Source organism: Rattus norvegicus, chromosome 14 (assembly GCF_021556685.1).
Source record: "Rattus norvegicus strain SHRSP/BbbUtx chromosome 14, alternate assembly SHRSP_T2T, whole genome shotgun sequence".
Lineage (NCBI taxonomy): Eukaryota > Metazoa > Chordata > Mammalia > Rodentia > Muridae > Rattus > Rattus norvegicus.
In genome coordinates, this window is record NC_141547.1 from 107,987,500 (window position 1) to 108,007,812 (window position 20,313).

Sequence of the window (20,313 nt, forward strand, 5' to 3'; positions counted from 1 at the left end):
TTCTGCCAACTACTCCTTTTGGGTGAATTTGCTTCTTTTTTTCTAGAGCTTTCATGTGTGTTATCAAGCTGTTACAGTATGCTCTCTTCAATTTCTTTTTGGAGGCACTCAGAGCTATGAGGTTTCGTTTTAGCAGTGCTTTCATTGTGTCCCATGAGTTTGGGTATGCTGTGCATCCTTTTTCTATTAAATTCTAAAAAGTCTTTAATTTCTTTATTTCTTCCTTAACCATGTTATCATTGAGTAGAGCATTGTTGAACTTCCATGTGTATGTGAGCTTTCTGATGTTTTTGTTGTTATTGAAGACCAGTCATAGTCCATGGTCTGATAGGATGCATGGGATTATTTCTATCTTCTTGTATCTGTTGAGGCCTGTTTTGTGACCAATTATATGGCCGGTTTTGGAAATTTCTATATATCTGTTAAATACATTCTATATATCTGTTCATACATTCTGTTAGTTTCACTGTGTCTCCATTTAGTTTCTGTTTCCATGATCTGTCCATTGTTGAGAGTGGGATGTTGAAGTTTACCACTATTATTTTGTGTGGTGCAATGTACACTTTGAGCTCTAGTAAAGTTTCTTTTTTTTTTTTATTAACTTGAGTATTTCTTGTTTACATTTCGAATGTCATTCCCTTTCCCTCTAGTAAAGTTTCTTTTATGAATGTAGGTGTCCTTGCCTTTGGAGCATAGATATTCAGAATTGACAGTTCATTTTGGTAAATTTTTTCCTTTGACAAATATGAAGTGTCCTTACTTATTTTTTTTTGACAACTTTTGGTTGAAAGTCGATTTTATTTGATATTAGAATGGGCTACTCCAGCTTGTTTCTTGGGACCATTTTCTTGGAAAAAATTTTCCCAACTTTTACTCTGAGGTGTGTTTCCTGTATGCAGCAAAATGCTGGGTCCTCTTTACATATCCAGTCTGCTAGTCTATGCCTTTATATTGGGGAATTGAGTCCATTGATTTTGAGAGATATTAGGGACCAATGATTGTTGTCTCCTATTATTTGTGTTGTTAGAAGTGAAATTATGTTTTTGTGGTTATGTTCTTTTGGGTTAGTTAAAATTAGATTACTTTCTTGCTTTTTCTAGGGTATAACTTCCCTCCTTGTATTGGAGTTTTCCATCTATTTTCCTCTGTAGGGCTGGACTTGTGGAAATAAATTGTGTAAATTTGGTTTTGTCATGGAAAACCATCAGTTTGCCATCAGTTTCTCCATCTATGTTAAGAGTTTTGCTGGATATAGTAGCCTGGGCTGGCATTTGTGTTCTCTTATGGTCTGTATGACATCTGTCTAGGATCTTCTGGCTTGTCTCTGGTGAGAAGTCTGGTATAATTCTGATAGGTCTGCCTTTATATGTTATTTGACCTTTCCCCCCTCAGTGCTTTTAATATTCTTTCTTTGTTCTGTGCATTTGGTGTATCTTTTCAGGTCCAATCTATTTGGAGTTCTGTAGGCTTTTTCTATGTTTATGGGCATCTCTTTCTTTAGGTTAGGGAAATTTTCTTCTATAATTTTGTTGAAGATATTTACTGACCCTTTAAGTTGGGAGTCTTCATCTCTCTTTTATACCTATTTTCCTTAGGTTTGATCTTCTCATTGTATCCTGGATTTCCTGGATATTTTGGGTTAGGAGCCTTTTGTGTTTTACATTATCTTTGATGGTTGTATCAATGTTTTCTATAGTATCTTCTGTCCCTGAGATTCTCTCTTCTATCTCTTCTGTATTCTGTTGGTGAAGCTTGCATCTATGGCTCCTGATCTCTTTTCTAGGCTTTCTATCTCCAGGGTTGTCTCCCTTTGTGCTTTCTTTATTGTTTCTATTTCTATTTTAAGGTCCTGGATGGTTTGTTCAATTCCTTCACCTGTTTGGTTGTGTCCTCCTCTAATTCTTTAATGGATTTTGCATTTCCTCTTTAAGGTTTCTACCTGTTTACCTGTGTTGTCCTGTATTTTTTAAGGAAGTTATTTATGTTTTTTAAAGTTCTCTATCATGAGATGTGATTTTAAATCAGAATCTTTCTTTTCCGGTGTGTTGGGATATCTAGTATTTGCTGTTGGGGGAGAACTGGGTTCTGATGATGCCAAGTAGTCTTTCTGTTGCTTAGGTTCTTGCCTCTCACCAACTGATTATCTCTGATGTTAGTTGGTCTTGCTGTCTCTGACTGGATCTTGTTCTTTCTTTGGGCCTGTGAGCCTGTGATCTTAGGAGTGAGACTTCTGGAAGACCAGCTTCTCAGGGCAGATTTGGGTCTGGAGTGCTGTGGGACAGCCTTAGCTCTGGGCAGAAATAGAGACTAGAAGGTTCCTGTCTTAGACTGCCCTGTGTTTTTTTGACAGGTCTCTCCTTGGGCAGTCAGTGGAAAGTAGAGTCCTACCTGTGGGCTTAGGGGGAAGAGTGCTCCTGGAAGACCAGCTCTCTTTTAGCAGGTTTTGGATCCAAATATACTTTTTATAGAGAATAAAATAAACTCTTGATGTTCAATGATATTTTTAAAATATATTTTTAAACATCTAGGAGGAATGCTAAGTCAGATGGGATAGCAGGAAAGTGGATTGGTGGTTTAGAATTTCTGACCTGTGGTCTTAAAAGGGTTAAATGAGATACTGCCTTTATTTGTTTTCTGGTCTTCCTCTCCTTTGCCCTTTCCTCCCTTCCTCCCTCCCTCCCTCCCTCTTTGCATCCCTCCCTTTCTTCTTTTTTCCTTCCTTCCTTTTTTCCTTCCTTCCTTTGCCCAAGACTATTCGTATGTGAGATAACTCTCCTCACAACATTAGCCTCTTATTTGGTTCAGTGTGCAAACATTTCTTTTTCCACCATCTCTGTTATATAACCTCTAGGGAGGACATGTGAAAAGGTTCAGAAAAGTACTAAGAAACCCACAATCTGTGTCTTAGGGGATAAAAAGCCGCTCAAGAGGAGCTAAGAAATGATCAGTTGGAAATGTAGAGCAGCTACACCACCTATAATAACCAAGTGTCAGGACCTGAGTTTGATTTCCAGCACCCGTATAAAAATCTGGGTACACTGGCACCTGTCTATAATCTCAGCTCTATGGAGCTCTTAGGATCTCTGATCATCCCTGGGGCTTGCCAGACAGTCATCATAGCAAAATCAGTGAGCACCAGATATAGTGAGAAACCCTGTATCAAAAAATAAGACAGAGAACAAGTGAAAAGACCACCCAACATCAACATCTAGAACACACACACACACACACACACACACACACACACACACACACACACACACCAGCTTGTATCTCACAACCTGATTTTTTTTATAGACTTCCTTGAAAAATGCTTCTGGTGAACTAAATAGTTTTTGCAGGGAAACTTAACAGCAAAAGCAAGAAGGCTGGTTGACAGGCTGTGTGTCTAGGTGAATGTGGTAGAAAAAGGGAGAGGAACTAAAAAAAATAGAGGAAGAAGAGGAGAGACATAAGGGGGGCAAAGAAGAAAGTATACTTTTGTCACTTATAATGAACTTAATGAGCTGTGAACATTTCCTCTCAGAAACCAATTCAGGTTTTCCACACATATTTCTGTTTTTCAAACAGATAAATTATCTTTTGTCATATCATACTAGCCTACTCTAAGGGCCCTTAATGACACTGAGTCATTTTCTTTTCCGAGAGAAACAATTTTAAATAGAAATTACTTCCTGAAGACACATCAGAGGGCGAGTTGTATTTAAGCTTCTTAGTCATGTGCACAATCTTTTTTCTAAGCCAAATTGGTCCTCTGCCCGTGAGCTACATAGAGTCTTGTAGCCTCTCCCAGGAGTTTCTGAGAGGCCCTGCAGAGTGACACTTCCCTTCCCAGCAGTATTTTTATTCTCCTGTCCACCCAGGCCTGGCATAAGTACAGAGAACAGGACTATAATCAGAGTCCTCACTGGGCTGACCAGGGCAGCCATTGCATCTGTAATTAAGCTGTATTTGCTTCTGTATCTTTTGCTCCGCTACTATTTGGAGTAAGGTTAGATACCTACTAGTAGCAAAATGAAAAGCAGGGAAAGCTGCCACATAAATGCTCTTCTTCTTTGAGATGCACACTGTGGGTATTTTTGACAGTGTGGCATGGTGTCAAGGTTGGATTTGAGGCACCCTATACACTATAGTGAAAAAGATAGAGCATGCACTGCTTGGTACATGTGGACAGCAGATGGCAGTAGGCAGCAAACTACCCATCCAAACCTGAAAAATTCTCCAAGGCAGAAACCAAATTCTTATTTTGCTTTTGTTTTCTATTCCTTCTAGAAAGTGGAGAACATCCTCCCAATACTCTCAGCTGTAGTCCCAAGGACAGCTTCAGAAGAGTTGACCCATCAATACTGACTCATGCCTTGTTGTTAAAGAGGAATGCTTACTTTGCATTAGTGAAGTGAATAGATGGATTTATACTCCAGCCTTCTTACCTAGGAACACCACAAGCCATTTAACCTTTCAAATCTTCAGTTACCACAGTTGTAAGTGAAGATGACATCTGCAACCCCACTTCACAGAACTGTGTGGCTTCAACACCAACAATGGACCTAGATCCTAACATCTGAGAAATTAATTGATCAATACCAAGTATTATTCTAACCAGCAAGTCTTTTTGCATTATGGGGTCTTTTTTAAAGTTCATGCCTCAATAAGAACAATTTTCCATGTGGGGGTCATATTCTAGTCTAGCCCCATGGGAAGTCATATAGGACCTCTGAAGATTCTGTCTCTCCTTTCTCCCCTTGATGGGCAGCTACTCCTTGCCTTTCAGCTGATTCTTTTATTATTCTAATGTGCTAGCATTGTGAACTCTCAGAAGGCAGAGTGGTGGTTTAGCACACAGACAATTATCACTGGGCTAAAATGTCCTTTCTCAGTTATCTGAATGGAAAAAGGCAAATCAGCAGCAGGGAGGGATGTGGTTTAAACTTGCTGTCTGCAGCCCAAAGACATGGCAAGGAGCACAAAGCAACCTTCCCAGCCTTTCTGAGCATTAGAACCTTCATGAAGTATCTAAAATATATGGATGCCTGGAACCCACCCAGACAGTCCTCTCAGTTGGTGTGGAGTTGGACATGGGTGATGGTAGGTGGTCGGGCACCAAGGCTAAATATCATTGCCTCCCAAGCCCAGCTAGAGTATTCTCCAGGTGACAGTAATAATGTTTCTTTAGCTGAGGTTGAAAACTCCACCCCAGTATATTAGAAAACCCAAGGCCTAGTGAGTCAAGGCCTTGCACTTTTTTTTAATCCAACAAGCAAGCACTGAAAGTGGTCAGTAAGGATTCCTGTTGACAGCGCTGAGCTAGATAAACTCTATCAACTCTGTGGATCAGAATGGACTCCAGATAGGCATCTGTGGACCACAGCAGAGGAACTCCACATTTACTGGGCTGGGAATGGCTCAGTGGGCAGGAGTACCCAAGCTCTGATTCCTGGTACCTACATGGGCATGGAGGCACACATTTGTAATCCCAACATGGGGAGATGGAGACAGGAGGACCCCAGGGCTCACTGATTAGCTAGTCTAGCTAATTGATGACTTTCAGGTTCAGTGAAGAACCCTGTCCCCAAAAATTAGGCGGAAGGTCATAGAACCTGAAGGAATTGAGTGTTCAACTAGAAGCTGCACTCCCATTAACTGGCATTCACAGAGCTGGAAGGTGCTCTTCATGCTATTGGAGGAGTAAAAGACGCATCAATATCACCCAGCTGTAAACCCTGTGAACTGCTTGCAAGACATTCTGATTCAATAGTGGCACAAAATGATGGGAGGACCCAAACACATCTGGATTGTTTCTAAGGTTCATTACATGGGATGGCACACATACTTGACCCTACTAAAGTGGCTACAAACCTGAGACTGGATAGGTCAGGGGCCTAGGGGAACGTACTGGTTAATTCTGCTAAAGGAACATAGCAGTAAAATGACTCCTAATGACATATTGCTATACCTATAGAGTAGTAATATGACAGAGCGGCCTCTTCCTGTGGTGGGTGGCAATTAACTGGGCAATGTCCAGAAAGTGAGACAGTTTAGAGTACTCAGTCCCAAATCAGATGCTTTCATCAAACCCCTCCCTTTGAGGCCAGGAATCAATGTGTAAAGGAAGGCAGAAAGATTGTAGGAGCCAGAGGTGGTGGCTGATTTGAAGAAAACAGCAGTTTCTAGACATAAGAGGTCTGATGCAAATATGTGCATAGTCATAAAGACTGTGTGAGCATGCACAGAACCTGCATAGTGACAAAGCAGACAAAATCCCAGCACTGAGAGGAGGAAGTGAACACAACGTCCGACCCCTAGCTAGGAAGCTATTTACAAGCAATACCTGCTGGGAAAGGTAAAATCATTTTCTCCAATGGAGTATCATGAGTTTATTAACTACACACTTCAGGGCAGGCCCAATGCCCAGGAGTTCTTGGCTGACATAAAACAGACATCATTTTGGGGGTCAGGGAGTGATTTTTTTTATTTTTTTTCTGTCTTACTATTTTGTTGTTTGTTTTGATTTTCAGTTTGCTTTGATTTGGAGGAGAAAAAGTGGGAAAGTGAATGTGAAGTCTTGTGGGTAGGAAGATGAGTAAGATTTGAAAAGAGCTGGGAGAGAAAAACATCAAAATATATAAATATCAAAATAAGTATATACATTTAAGTAATAATAAAAATTAAAACAAGAAGAGTACTAAATGAAGATCTGGCATTGACCACTGGCCTGCATACATGTACAAACACACACACACATGTATATACACGCATACAACACATGTCTGAATGTGTCCACAACATAGGTTATATGATCTGCCAAATCATACATCAAACAAAGGAAATTTAGGCAGTTCAAAGCTTCTCCTAAAAGGTATATTTCCTATCTCTGTCAATGCACCCAGGATGAGGAAGCAAAGGTTATATAAGAGAGGATGTGGTGGTTTGATAGGAATGGCTCCCATAGACTCATGTGTTTGAATGTTTGGCCACAGGGAGAGGCACTACTCAGGGGGCTATCCCCTTGTTGGAGGAAGTTGACTGTGATAGGGTGACTGCTGTCTCCTGGGAACCTGATCTTACTAAGGATACAATTCCAAGGACTGTTTAGGCATGAATGAAAAAAAGCAAACAGAAGTGGTGTGTGTGTGTGTGAGAGAGAGAGGGGGGGGGTGTTTCACTTAGAAGGAATAGGAAGGGTTAATAGGGCTCTGAATACTATTAAAAAAAAGCAGATCACTTGAGTCTAGAGCCAGGTCCTGGAGGCTCCTGACACAGACAGGTTTTCTGATGTCTCAAAGGTAGTGCTGAGGACAAAATTGAGAACCTGGAGGAAATATATAACAGGAAGGAAGATCAGCACCCCCAGTGTATTAGTTAGGGTTCTCTAGAGTCACCAACTCTACAATAGTCAGCTGTGATTAGAAGTACAAGAATCTAGTGGTTGCTCAGTCTCACAAGGCTAGTGGTTTCAGCTGGTCTTCTGTAGATGTAGATTCCAACAGATGTGCTGGCAAGTTCAAATTTTCCTTCTTCCAATGTCCTTATGAAGGTATGTCCCAGATTAAAGGTAAGGTATGTACCACCATGCCTGAATCTGGGACTTATTTTGTCCCAGGCTGACCTTGAACTCAGAGATCTCCTTGCCTTTTCTTCCAGCCACAAGATCTGGATCACAGGTGATCCCTCCAATTCTGGATTGTAGTTCATTCCAGATATAGTCAGGTTGACAACCAGGAGTAGTCATTATACCCAGGGACTGCTGAGCACAGACAACCCAAAGAAAAGACTGACTTCATGAATTTTGGGATCCATATGAGAGTGTGGGGTTCCTCAAATAATTAAGAAATACAAGGTAGCCAGCCAATAATTTGTGCCTGTAATCCGACACTAAATAAGGAGGATGAAGTAAGATGATCACTAAGAGTTCAATGCTAGCCTGGGCTACAATGTCAGGGCGTGGAGGTGGGAAGGGGTGTGTGGATGGATGAGGGAACACCCTCATAGAAGAAGGGGGAGGGGGACCAGAGAAGGGGATAACATTTGAAATGTAAATAAAAAGTATCCAATAAAAAAGAATGAAAAAATAAAGTTGGATGCAACATGTGGTGTTATACTTGGCATGAGATTAGGGCCCTAAGTGTGCAATTATCTTGATGTTCACAAGCCAGTGTGCTTCTGTCTCCTTGTTCATAAGATGATAGAGTTGCTCCTATTAACGTCCAACCTCTCTCTCTTCTTAAAAACTCTGGAATTCATATCCCCTGAAACATGGTAGCTTTGAAAAACACATCTAAGAAAGGTTTAGGATTTTGGGTTCATGTGTCCAGTGGGATTTGGCGCAGTAATACCTTGAATAAAACATTTCATTTCCCCCCCCCCTTTTTCTTAGGACAATGACTTGATATGGAACCCTGTTTGGCCTCAAAATCACAAGCTTCTCCCTCCATCTCCCAAGTGATGGGATTACAGATGTACAACACAACTAGCTAAATAGAACATTTCTGTGGTGAAATGTATGATTATTTACATTATGAGGACAGTAAATAGCTTTGTGCCAGTTCACAACAGGTTTTGTTTCGAAACGCATCATAAAAGCAATCTTTCAGTTCTGGTTTGTTTAGTTTTCAAAACTTAAAATCAAAGATCTTGGATAAATTCAGTTGCAGATTTATATAATCATATAACACCGCTGCTAAAGAAAAGTTGTCGGCTGTCCAAGTAGTAAAACGTCTGTTCATTCTCAAAAAGCATGGAAGTTATTGGTGTAACTGAAGGACTATAGTTCTCTTGACTGTGGATAGTGTCCCTCAGGGTGTGAGGCACATCTTTTTTCACTATGTTGTGGGGAGGGCAGAGTCCTAAGAACCTGTCCTGGCCTTGATGATTTTTGTTGATGTGTGACCTGGCAAGCTGATGCATACTCAATTCAAAGTAGAGTTACTGCTTTTACTGGAAGTCAATTAGCTCAAAGCTGACTAGAAAAACATAAGAGGATTTATTAGCAATATCTCTTATATGATGTGCTATAATTTTCATAAATGTATTATTTACCTTAGTTCATTTGAAAAGTCTTTCTTCATTTCTGACAACTGTAGACCTTAGAAATTGCTAGATTCCTTTCATAGACCTAGAGTCTACAAGAGGGGCAACAGAAGTCTTCACACATTGCACACTAGTAGGAGCTAGGGAATAGAGTTTATAAATGCTAATAAATGGTAATGTCTTAATGTTAAAATGAGATTTAGTCATTTTTGTGTGTGCACACACATGCACATACATAAATGCATATGCAGAATGGAAATGAGGGACTTACAGAAATCAGTGTTTTCTTTCTAGCATGTGAGTTCCAGGGATTTAACTCAGGTTATCAGGGTTGGCATCAAGTACTTTTATGGTTGAGCCATCTCACTGTTCCTGATTAATATTTTCAAAATTGAGACACAAAGTAGCAAGTAAGTTGTTATAGAATTAGAATATGATCATGAAAATGCTCTTGCTGAATGTTTAGGAAGTCTTTTTAATAAAATGAAAAATAAAACCAAACACCCACAAAAGAATCACAAAACTTAGTTTCCATGGAAATGAAGTCAACAGTCATTGTTACCCAACAGCAAAAAGATGGGGAAAATTCATCCATATCAAAAGTCCTTCTAAAGATAAACTCACTCATGTAGTTTTATATCCACTTTGAGACCAAGGCAATCCTGACACTGCTTTGCCTGAATCTGCTCCTCTCAAATATGCTTTTCTTCCATTTTTGAAGCAAGGAGTAGGCAGAGCAGAAGGTTAAGATCTCTCTGAGGGTGGAAGGGTAAGGATCTGCTGTCCCCTCTGTGTCCTGTCTGTTCTGCTCCTCCACGCCCTCCTTCAATCCTTGCTTACCCCCACTCTTTGTAAATGCTCACAGGGTGGGGGTCTGGAGTTGTTTGGTTGAAGAATTTTGCTTTTTTTTTTTTAATGCGGCTCTTAGAAAAACTAACTTGCTTCTACATATTTGTATATTTTTCTGAATAAAGTTGATCAGAACCGCATGACATTGTAGAGAATTTAAGAACCTTGACCTTGTCCTAATTGATGTAGTAAAGTGGAAACCAAATTCTACAGCTTTCTAAGAAGCCTGGTGTTATGTATCCACAGCTCCCATACGACAGAACCAGCGCAATCTCCAGAAAAGCTGTGCTGCACTTTTTATAGTAAATACCAGAAGGAAGGAGATAGCCTGTGGTGTGAGATGAGTCATATAGTGAATGGCAGAAGGAAGGAGGTAGCCTGTGGTACAAGATGAATCACAACATCCAGCTCATTGCTCAGCTGCTGAATTTAAAAATAAAGTTTGATTGGAAACAACAATGCTTAGGAAGATAGCCTGAGGACATGTTTTCTCCTCTCTGCTCTTTGATATCTACCCCAGCCATCCCAGTTCTGCACATGGCGACAGGTTTGTTTTCAGAGGTAGGACATCGTCATATTTATTGACTTCCTTGTCCAGAAAATCTTTATTTCATCACTGAAAATAATCCCATATTGTGGGAAACCATTCAGCTTCTTCGCTGTAATGTTATTGTCTACCTTTGCTACAGGACCACTGTAGCTTTATGCCAAGCAAGAGAAAAGATATCTACTCATAGTCAACATACTTTGAAGCTTGTACTTAATATTTTTATGTAAACCCTTAAAGTCTTCGTAGAATAACGCAAATAGGTAGAACATAAAACTCATATATTTAATTCTTAAAAAAAAAAACCCTTTCATTTGTACAAGTGATATGCGTCATGCATCTTCGTGTACTCTGTATGCCTAATATCCACAGAAACCAGAAGGGGGCACAAGATCCCTGGAACTGGAATTACAGACACTTGTGAGGCACCCTGTGGGTGATGTGAACTGTATCCAGATCTTCTGCAAGAACAGTGAATGCTCCTAATAGCTGAGCTGTCTCTCCAGTTCTTATATTTACTTCTCTTAAACAAAAATACAAAACTTGATATGTAACCTTCTTAGAACACATGGTAAGTACTAATGCATGTTACCTTTATATCCTTGCTCCGTCTCCCTGAGATCAATTTTGGTTATTGGTTTGAAATCAGTGTCCCATAAGCGTATGCAACCGTCTCGCCCACCGGTAGCAAAGCCCTCTTCACAGGCATACAGGCTGAAGATTCCAGCCTGTCAATGATACGGTAGAATTCAATCCTGTAGTCACAAATGCCATTGTTGCTGAATCTCCATAATTGAAAATAACAGAGCAAAAATAATTAAAACAGATGCTGTTTTCTGTTGAAATATGACAGCAGATCAACATACTTCATCGCAGTAATTACCGCCACCACCAGGAAGCAAAACAATTCCAATACATCTAATTTGATAAGATTGCTATCACCATTGCCCAAAATGTTATTTATGCATGCCTTGGTTAAAGTAGACAGAGAATCACATTTCTGTATGACAAGTGAGCCTTCTAAACAAAGACATTGCAAAGGCATCACACTTAAGTTCTAAACTAATGGAGCAGAGACACAGACTAAGATCACGGCGCCACACTGTTTAGAAGTACAGAGGTGCCTGAGACAGATCTCAACCTCTCAGGATGGTGTTACTTCTGACAAACCGAAAACCACCAATCACATCGTGTCAGCATTGTATGCTATGGCATGACTCCTTTTCATATATACAACACGTGGACTCTTATTCTACTTGACTTTTTCAAAGCTGTTATGTGACGTTAGGCTGACAGAGATTCAGTGTAGAGAGAAATTGATCACCGAGGCAGCTCATTTAGTGAATGAAGACAAATTCTGACCTCTTAATTATTTTAAGATTCATTTGGCAATGAAGCCGAGATAAATGGTTCTCACCGTAGATGACAAGGAAGACTCTAAAGTATCTAAACTATTTCACTGAATTGTCTAAGGTTTTCTTCATGTGAAGAGTAATGAAATCTGGGGATGCAGCTCAATGACAGAGGTCAGTCTGGTGTGTGAGGCTCTGGGTTCAGTCTGTGGCACTAAAAGAAGTAATGACGAATGAATTTGAAGGCATTAAGTGAACCATTCTTTATCCTACCTCTATTGTGCCATGCTGATGCTGGGAAATGCACCCAAGTCTTCTGTGAGCAGTAAGTATCTTAGCCACTGAGCCATCTCTTTAGCCCTTATATTTAACTCTCTTAAACTAAAATGCAAAATTTAACAGCCCAGCTCAGTGAAGTAGGCCATGAAGTTAATAAGATCCCAAGATATTAGCAAGCAGACAGTAATTTAAGAATCGAAGTGTTCATATGCAAATTACTACTAAAGAGTAACACTAATCAGCCGATTAAAATTTAAGGTGGAGGCTGGATTCAGTATGATATTTTTCCCCAGGTAACAAAAGTAACGAGAAATCTTCATGAGTGGTTTTATGTATGTGAATGTGTGTGTGTGTGTGTGTGTGTGTGTGTGTGTGTGTGTGTGTGTGTACAACTGTTTGGTGAAGTCTAACTAAAAAAGTAAAGGGCAGAAACATGGAGATGTGTGGCCTTAACCCATCCATCCCACATTACATCACCCCACATTACATCATCTCTCATTACATTATCCCTCATTACGTCATCCCACAGCCCTATATGGCAATACTCACACTATGTGCTCCTTGAATAGTGCGGACTAGGGTGAGCCCTTTCCAGACATAAATGTCGCCATTTAAAGCACCAGAGTATGTGATGTCTTCTTTGGCACATGCAAGGCAAAGGATAGTCTGAAGATCTCCTGTTTTGCCAAATATACCTCTTTTTGCAGTCAGGGAATTTCCACATAGTGTCCAAAACTAGAAAGTAGTAAAATAAATATATGCTGAAATAGAGTGCTCTATATTCATTCCATGATTGGTACTTTCAGTAATTTTACAGAATATACTTTATCTGAACTAAAAATAAATAAATAATTTCTCTGTATCAGTGGAGAACCATGAAAAACCCTGCATTCCTCTAGGAGCATAAGAAAAACAATGATATCTTTTAACTTTAAAAGATCCAAAATTTCAAAACATGAATGTTTAATGGCATTATAAATGACTCCAGAGAGGAACTGGTCTTTTGTCAAATGAATATATAGACTGTAGAGAAGCTCAGAAATAAAGATAGTATAAAAAGAAAGCCATGTCTGCAGCACATGCCTATAATCTCAGCACCTGGGAGGCAGAGAAGGGAGAAACATAGCACATTGGAGGCTATCCTGGTCTACATAGCAACTTCCAGTCTATCCAGAACTACTTAATAAGGCCCTATATAGAAAATGTGAGGTGATGTGAGAAAATAATTGCTTTTTAACCAAAGTATTACATTTTTTAAACTATAGAATTGCTCACATATGTTTTTAAATACAAGTGATACTTCACAGTGGTACACAATCACCCAGGCTTCTCCATTTTGTTTGCACAGATCTTGTGGAAAGTGGCAAGCCTAAAGCTTGGACTATTTGTAGATGATAGCAGAGACACTACCATAGTTATATGCAGTATTTTTCCTTGATGCAGTTTCTAATATAGGAACTTGTGTTACTCTGATGCCACTACCTAGCCCTCACAGTCTCCAGATGCCTTCTAAATCTGTTGTTTAATCTCACAACACTCTTGGACACAGGTTAGACCACATTCTGCTATTGTTTCATATGCAAATAAGGAAAAGCAGACAGAAATACTTTTCTAAAGATACGGATTCCATAAGGTTTATACACAAGAAACCAGAGACACCTGGGTCACTGCTTTGAGAACCACAACTAAGAAAGAGGGTGTTCAAAGCAACAAATAAGGCTTTTGTGACAACATATTCAGATTATACTCAAGAGGAAGGGCGAGTGAGCAGTTACAGGAACCAAGTTACAGTACATGAAATGAACAGAAATAGCATTTGGATCATAGTGGGCAAGAATTACATCTCATCCAGGAGGGCAAGATTAGATGACTCTAAGGGCCAAGAATGTGTGGAAGAAATAATCAGTGATGATCCTAATATTTTGTGCCTGCAGGAGAAGAAAGATGGTGGTCCTCTCAGGGTATGGTGGTGGGAAAGGACTCAGGCAGAAGTACTGCTCTGCATGCCCATGGCAGAGATGAGAGCATGCATTCAACTATTTGAAATAGCCTCAGATGAGTAGTGTGACTTGTTTCTTTGGGTGGTATTTTTGCCAAAAGGTATTGAATTAAGTATAAAAGAAATGAAGAAATTGGAAGAAAGCTAATTAGGTGTAAGATTTGAGAAACACTAATATCTTAAATGTGAACTTTTTAGACACAGATGATCACTAGCTGTACAACCAGAGCAAAGAGCTTGTGCCCATGGTGACACCTCCCACTGCGTTTTCTTGTGTCTGGAGACTGGATAGAGAATAACTATTTTGCCTTTTGATTTAAGATATGTACCTTTGGCCTGAGCTAAATATTCTACATGACAACCACCAAAAATATAGATCATTACCCTGACACTGTGTGAAAGGCTTTTCTATCAAAAACCATACAATCAGATGGTTCTAGATACCTACATACAGAATTTTAAGCCATCAAATGATTCTCTTAAAAGGCATTTATAAATGAATGCCAGGAAAAGAGAATTTCAGGGGGGCAATACTTGAGATATTTTCTCTTCTTGAGAACCATCTCATCTAGCAATCAGCAGTATTTTGGACTAACCATGCACCATTAAATGATAAAACAATTTCCATCGTCAGATTGCAATGCACATCTGGTTAGAACAGGCAAGTACTTAGGGTTTATCTGGCCTTAGAGAGTCTCCCAGGTCCTTGCATTCTGAGATTGCAGATGAGAGATTGCAGAAGGCTCAACATTATCCACAACATTACATCTCACCCAGGAGAGCAAGATTAGATGACTCTAAGGGGCAAGAATGTATGGAAGAAAAAAAATCAATGACAATCCGAATATTTCATGCCTGCAGTAGAGGAAAGATGAAACTTATAAAACTAGGCAAAATTTTACCCTGGCTCCAGAAATTTCACATCAAGGGTTTTCTGGAAATGCAGCCTTTTGCTCTCTACTTCTAATTTAGTCATTCTTCATTAATTCTGATTTAAGCAGAATCAAAAGTAAAAATAACTTATAAGAACCAATTTCAGCTGAAGAGATGGCTCAGAAGGTAAAAACATGTTATGCTCATGTAGAGGACATGGATTTGGTTCCCTGCACCCACACACACCCAGAGGGTCACAACCATATGTCACTACAGTTCTAGGGGACTCAGGCTCTGTAGGTACCTGTACTCACATACAAACACACACAAATACATGTAATTAAAATTTTAGAAAAACTTTAAAAATTTGTTTATTCTTGATTTATTTTTAAGACTGAACCCCCAGTGAACGTGATTGTTGGGGAGAGGGCGGCAATGGGGGGAGGATGGGGAGGGGAACACCCATAAAGAAGGAGAGGGGGAGGGGTTAGGGGGATGTTGGCCCGGAAACTGGCAAAGGGAATAACATTCAAAATGTAAATAAGAAATACTCAAGTTAATAAAAAAATAAAATAAATGAATGAATAAATAAATAAATAAATAAATAAATAAATAAATAAATAAATAAAAGAAGAATAAGTAAGGGGTAGCTGTGGACATGTGCAGCTTCTTCCACTGAAGTACAGATGTGTGCCTTGCTTAGGGGAAAATGCTTAAATCAACTGGACAAGTTTGACATGGCAAGAAGCCCTTAGTGTTTGCAAACATAGGTCTAGGGTTTTTTTTATCTGTCTCTGCTCTTAGAACTGATTAAAAGTTGAAGTAAAATAAGCATGGCTAGAAACAGAGGAGTCTGGAGAAAAACTATAATTAACCAGCTCATCTAGTTAGAGTGTAGTAAATGTGGTTTTGGGAGAAAGTTGAGCCATAAGATAGACCATGAAAGGTAACTTCTCAACAGGTGATCTACACAGGATGCCAGAGGCTATATGTAAATCTTATGTCTGCCATTTTTGGCCATTTTAGGAAACAGAGAAAGAAGTGAACATTACTGTGGCCATACTGGTTTCACCATTCAGTGGTGAATTCTGGAAGTAGGAGCCTCCATAACTTGGGGGCAAGAACAAGAAAGAAAGCCTTGAGGAGATTATATACACACACACTAGAACATGAACATATACAAGAAAAAAAGTAAGCAGTGCTCATTATCTTGGAATAACTTATAAAGCATAAAAGAGAAAAGGTTGACGTTGCCCATTAATTCTACCCAGAGACAACAATTAAATGTTTAGTGATATTTCCTAAACAAATAAATATTTTAAAAATTTAGGGGACAATAGTGAAGAGAGAGCATGAGGCAGTACATCTCTTCAGAGTTGGTGATGAATGGTTAATGGGTTGTAATCCAATGTGTAGGCTCACCAATCTCTACTGCTACTGCTAAAGGTAAGAATGCCTTTTTAATAATATCTGTCTGGGGAGGGAGAGCAGGCAGTTCATTGAGCTTAAGAGCTGGGATGAGAGGCATATTCTAAACTCAGGAAGAGAAAGTACACATTTTCTCTCATATGTGGAACTAGATTTAAAGTGTTATATTTGTATATGTATACTCATGGGTCATGAGATTGGAAAGGTGGTTATATGCAGGAGAAAGGTTAGGGAAGGAGAGTAAAATAGTGTGGTGGCATTTATTGATGTGTGACGAGAGAGCAGGAAAGAGTTTGGGCGGAAAAGAACCAGCAGGGCAGGCAGGAGGCACAGTAGGGATGGCTTTGAGGGAGGGAAGGAATCAGAAAAAGCACAGTGGCATGGAAATGCCATAATAAAACCCATTCCTTTGTAAATAAAAACATCAGAGCCACAAGTAGACTAGACCGCCCCATGGAAAATGCATTTTGAATATTTCCCAGTATCGGTAAGTAGCTATCTAAGCCTTGACTTACAATGACTGTACACAGCACTATAAGAATGCTGTGTGTTTTATTTAACCATGGGGGTAGATGAGCAGGCTCAGGTTTTCTTCACTTTGGCTTTGCTATTTGAAATGAATCAGTTCTTGGTTCACATTCCTCACAAGTCACTTTGGAGAAACTCCATGTTATGAAATTACTAGACTAGAGGGGATTGACATTTCTAGAGCTATCGATAAATACTGCCAAACTGGTCAGAAAGACTAAACTTATCCATCCACAGTCAAGCTTAGGAGCAGCCCCTCACTGAATCCTTATCCACACCAGATACAATGTAATAATGATCTTAATATATTCAATTATTTTTTAAGTCTGAATTCTATAAGATTTAGCATTGTCATGCATCCAATGGTCAAAACTGTTCCTATTTTTGGTGGTTATCCATGTTGTCTAAACTATGGGTTTGTCTATATTCTATGAATACATTAATAGCTACTGTTTGTCCTTTATTTTTGCTTGGGTGTGGTTTTCCTCTGGGGAGACCAAATGCATAGTATATGTTAATTTATATATCTGTATGCCAATATTATCATTATAGCTTCTTTCTGCACTTATAGATGGAAGAGGACCTTTCCACAGCCTGAGGGCAGTTATACATTTGCTTAAATATTTCTTGTAGTCTTCCAGGGTCTTTATTTTATAAAAGGTGACCTTATAGAAGGTTCTGTATGTCCAGGCTGTGAGTCACACTGTAGCAATTCAAACACATCTTTCTAACCATCTGATGGTGTTTTGCTGATAAATTTTCTAGTAAACACAAAGATGAAATGAATTCAGCTATATAGCTGCTCTCTTGGTCTGGTTTACTTCTGCCCTCTGGTGGCCTCTGCACAAATTCTAACTCTATAAAATAAGAACTAGGAGGTATCTTTGTCTGTGTGAGGAGAAGGCTTTGAAAGCCTGTAGCTGTCCTAGTTCCTTAGCTTTCCCTTAGGACCTCTTTTAATCTTCCCCCATCTAACCATGTGTTCAAGTGTCCTCTGGTCTGTAAATGCCTTCCCAACATGGAAGCAACCATTGTTTTACACACCCAGGAAAACACCATACTCCTTTAGTTACCTAAGGTTTATTAAATATTCCACACTTTAATTGGCTTAGAACTTACTTTTGTGTATAGTATGAAGTAATGTTACACTCCTCATTCAAATAGTTTTAGTACCTAGTGATTAGAGATATTACCATATTCTAAACTCTTGGTTAGAGATGCCACCATGTCTAAACTATCACAAATTGTTTACTGTGCTGCTTTAAAATGTTTTGTTTATATCATTTTAATTATAACTTCCAACATGGTTTAATAAATAGTACATATTCCTCCTCCTAATTGGTTTTTATCCTGAAATTCTTGGTTATTTTCACTATTGATTATCCAGAGTAATTTAGACAGGGGCTATGCATCAGAATTGAAAAAACCATAACAGTTAAGTAAAGTGCCCAGCAGCAGCTGGACAGGAAGTTTGGTTCATTTAGTGTTAATCAGAAGTTGCCTGATATTTCTAAGAGTCCATGTTTTAAAACACCTGGATTGCTGAGCATGGTAGAGCACACCTTTAATCCCAGCAGTCTGGAGGCAGAGGCAAGAGAATCTATGCATTCCGGGCCAGCCTTGCCTACAAAGTGAGTTCCAGTACGGCCAGGTCTATACAGAGAAACCGTGCTTCAAAAAAATAAAAAATTAAAAAAGCAGGGTCTGGAGAGGTGGCTCAGTAGTTAAGAGCACTGGTTGGCTCTTCCAGAGGACCAGAGTCTAGTCCAAGCAACCACATGGCAGCTCACAATTGTCTGTAACTCCAGTTCCAAGGGATTCGACATGGACACACATGCAGTCAAAACACCAAAGCACATAAAATTAAAAAGGAAAAACCAAACATACAAGATCATTTGTATCAACACCTATTTTTTTCATGCAAGAATGCAAGATAGCAGAGCTGAGCACACAAATGGAGCTGCCGTACCTTTATGTGCTTTACTCCACAGCTAACCATTCGATTTGGCTGATATGGATCCCAGGAAATATCAAAAATCTGCAAGAAATTAAATGGTTTTTAGAGACCAATGCAATCATAAAGACTCTACCCTGATACACTTGTTAATGTGGGCTGCAGGGGATGAAAAATGGAAGATCCAGCTCTAAGAACCAGTCAGGATAGGCTGGCCCTCTACCCTCGAGGTTACTTACCTTCAGCCCAGGCAGACAAATAATTCACCTGAGTACAACTGGTGCATCCATTAAAAATTTCCACTTGAGGAAAACAGCTTTTGACAATTAGGGTAATTTTTAAATCAAATTTTCTGAAACTCTTCACAGTGCTAGTAAAACACTTTGGTGATCGCTTTTCAATAAAAATTAGAATTATAAAACTTGGGAGGGTATTTAATGGTTAGCTATAATCCAGTGTGAACAAATACCCTGAGTAGAAACAGAAAGTATGCAAGAAGCCACTTACCTGGAGCCAGGTCATCCCTGTCCCTTAAATCATTTAAAATGATCCCAAAACTTTCAATTTTTCAAAGAACTGAAAACATAACAGCTAGCACTATTTTTCATTCTCTATGAAGAACTATGAGACAGTTTGCAGGGAGTTTTAGTTCTATTCCCAAGGCAGAATATACCCTCTGCCAACCTTAAAAGCTAAGTCACCGATTGAGTGTTTACAACACACATGTCCAAGGCCCATACAAGCTACTGGTATAGAATGAGTTCTGTTATTAGCATTTAAAAGCAGATTCCAGAATGTTCTGAACAAGTGGCCTATGAGCCACATTCTGTAAAGTGTTGACAAAAAGGAATGGGAAGTGAGCGCGGTTGGGGTGCATTGTACAAAATTCCCAAATTAAAAAAATGTTATGTTGGGGGGCGGATATCAAGCAACAATATAAAGAGAGAGAGAGAGAGAGAGAGAGAGAGAGAGAGAGAGAGAGAGAGAGAGAGAGAGAGAGAGGAAGAAGAAGAAGAAGAAGAAGAAGAAGAAGAAGAAGAAGAAGAAGAAGAAGAAGAAGAAGAAGAAGAAGAAGAAAGGAGGGAGGGAAGGAGGGAGGGAGGGAAGAGAAGGAAGGGAGGAGAGGGAGGGAGGGAGGGAGGGAGGAAGGAAGGAAGGAAGGAAGGAAGGAAGGAAGGAAAGGAAAGGAAAGGAAAGGAAAGGAAAGGAAAGGAAAGGAAAGGAAGGACCAATTGTCAGGGCCCAAAAGAACCCAGTCATCACTTCCTATCACCCAGGAAGAAGATACAATGGACTCCAGAGAGAGCTCTGAAGAGCATGGGTTCAGTCCAAGTGTCCATTTTAGCATCTGAGTTAGCCAGGTTTCAGTACCTCTAACTGTTATCTCATCTTTTCTAAAATTAGCAGCACAGCCTTGGTTTTGTTGTGAGGTCAGTTAAGATAATGTAGGTGAAATGAGTTTGAAGACTATAAAACC

The 20,313-nt window shown here is 39.5% G+C and overlaps 1 protein-coding gene across 2 annotated transcripts in view; it reads right to left on the reverse strand.

The window, feature by feature from the left end:
• Positions 1-20,313, reverse strand: part of Eml6 (EMAP like 6) — a 306,117-nt gene that overhangs the window by 152,476 nt on the left and 133,328 nt on the right. For both annotated transcript variants that reach the window (XM_087583666.1, NM_001446977.1), the window contains 3 exon segments: positions 18,852-18,920; positions 12,604-12,789; positions 11,016-11,151 (listed from right to left, as the gene is read on the reverse strand). In XM_087583666.1, coding sequence (XP_087439792.1) covers positions 11,016-11,151; positions 12,604-12,789; positions 18,852-18,920 — 391 coding nt within the window.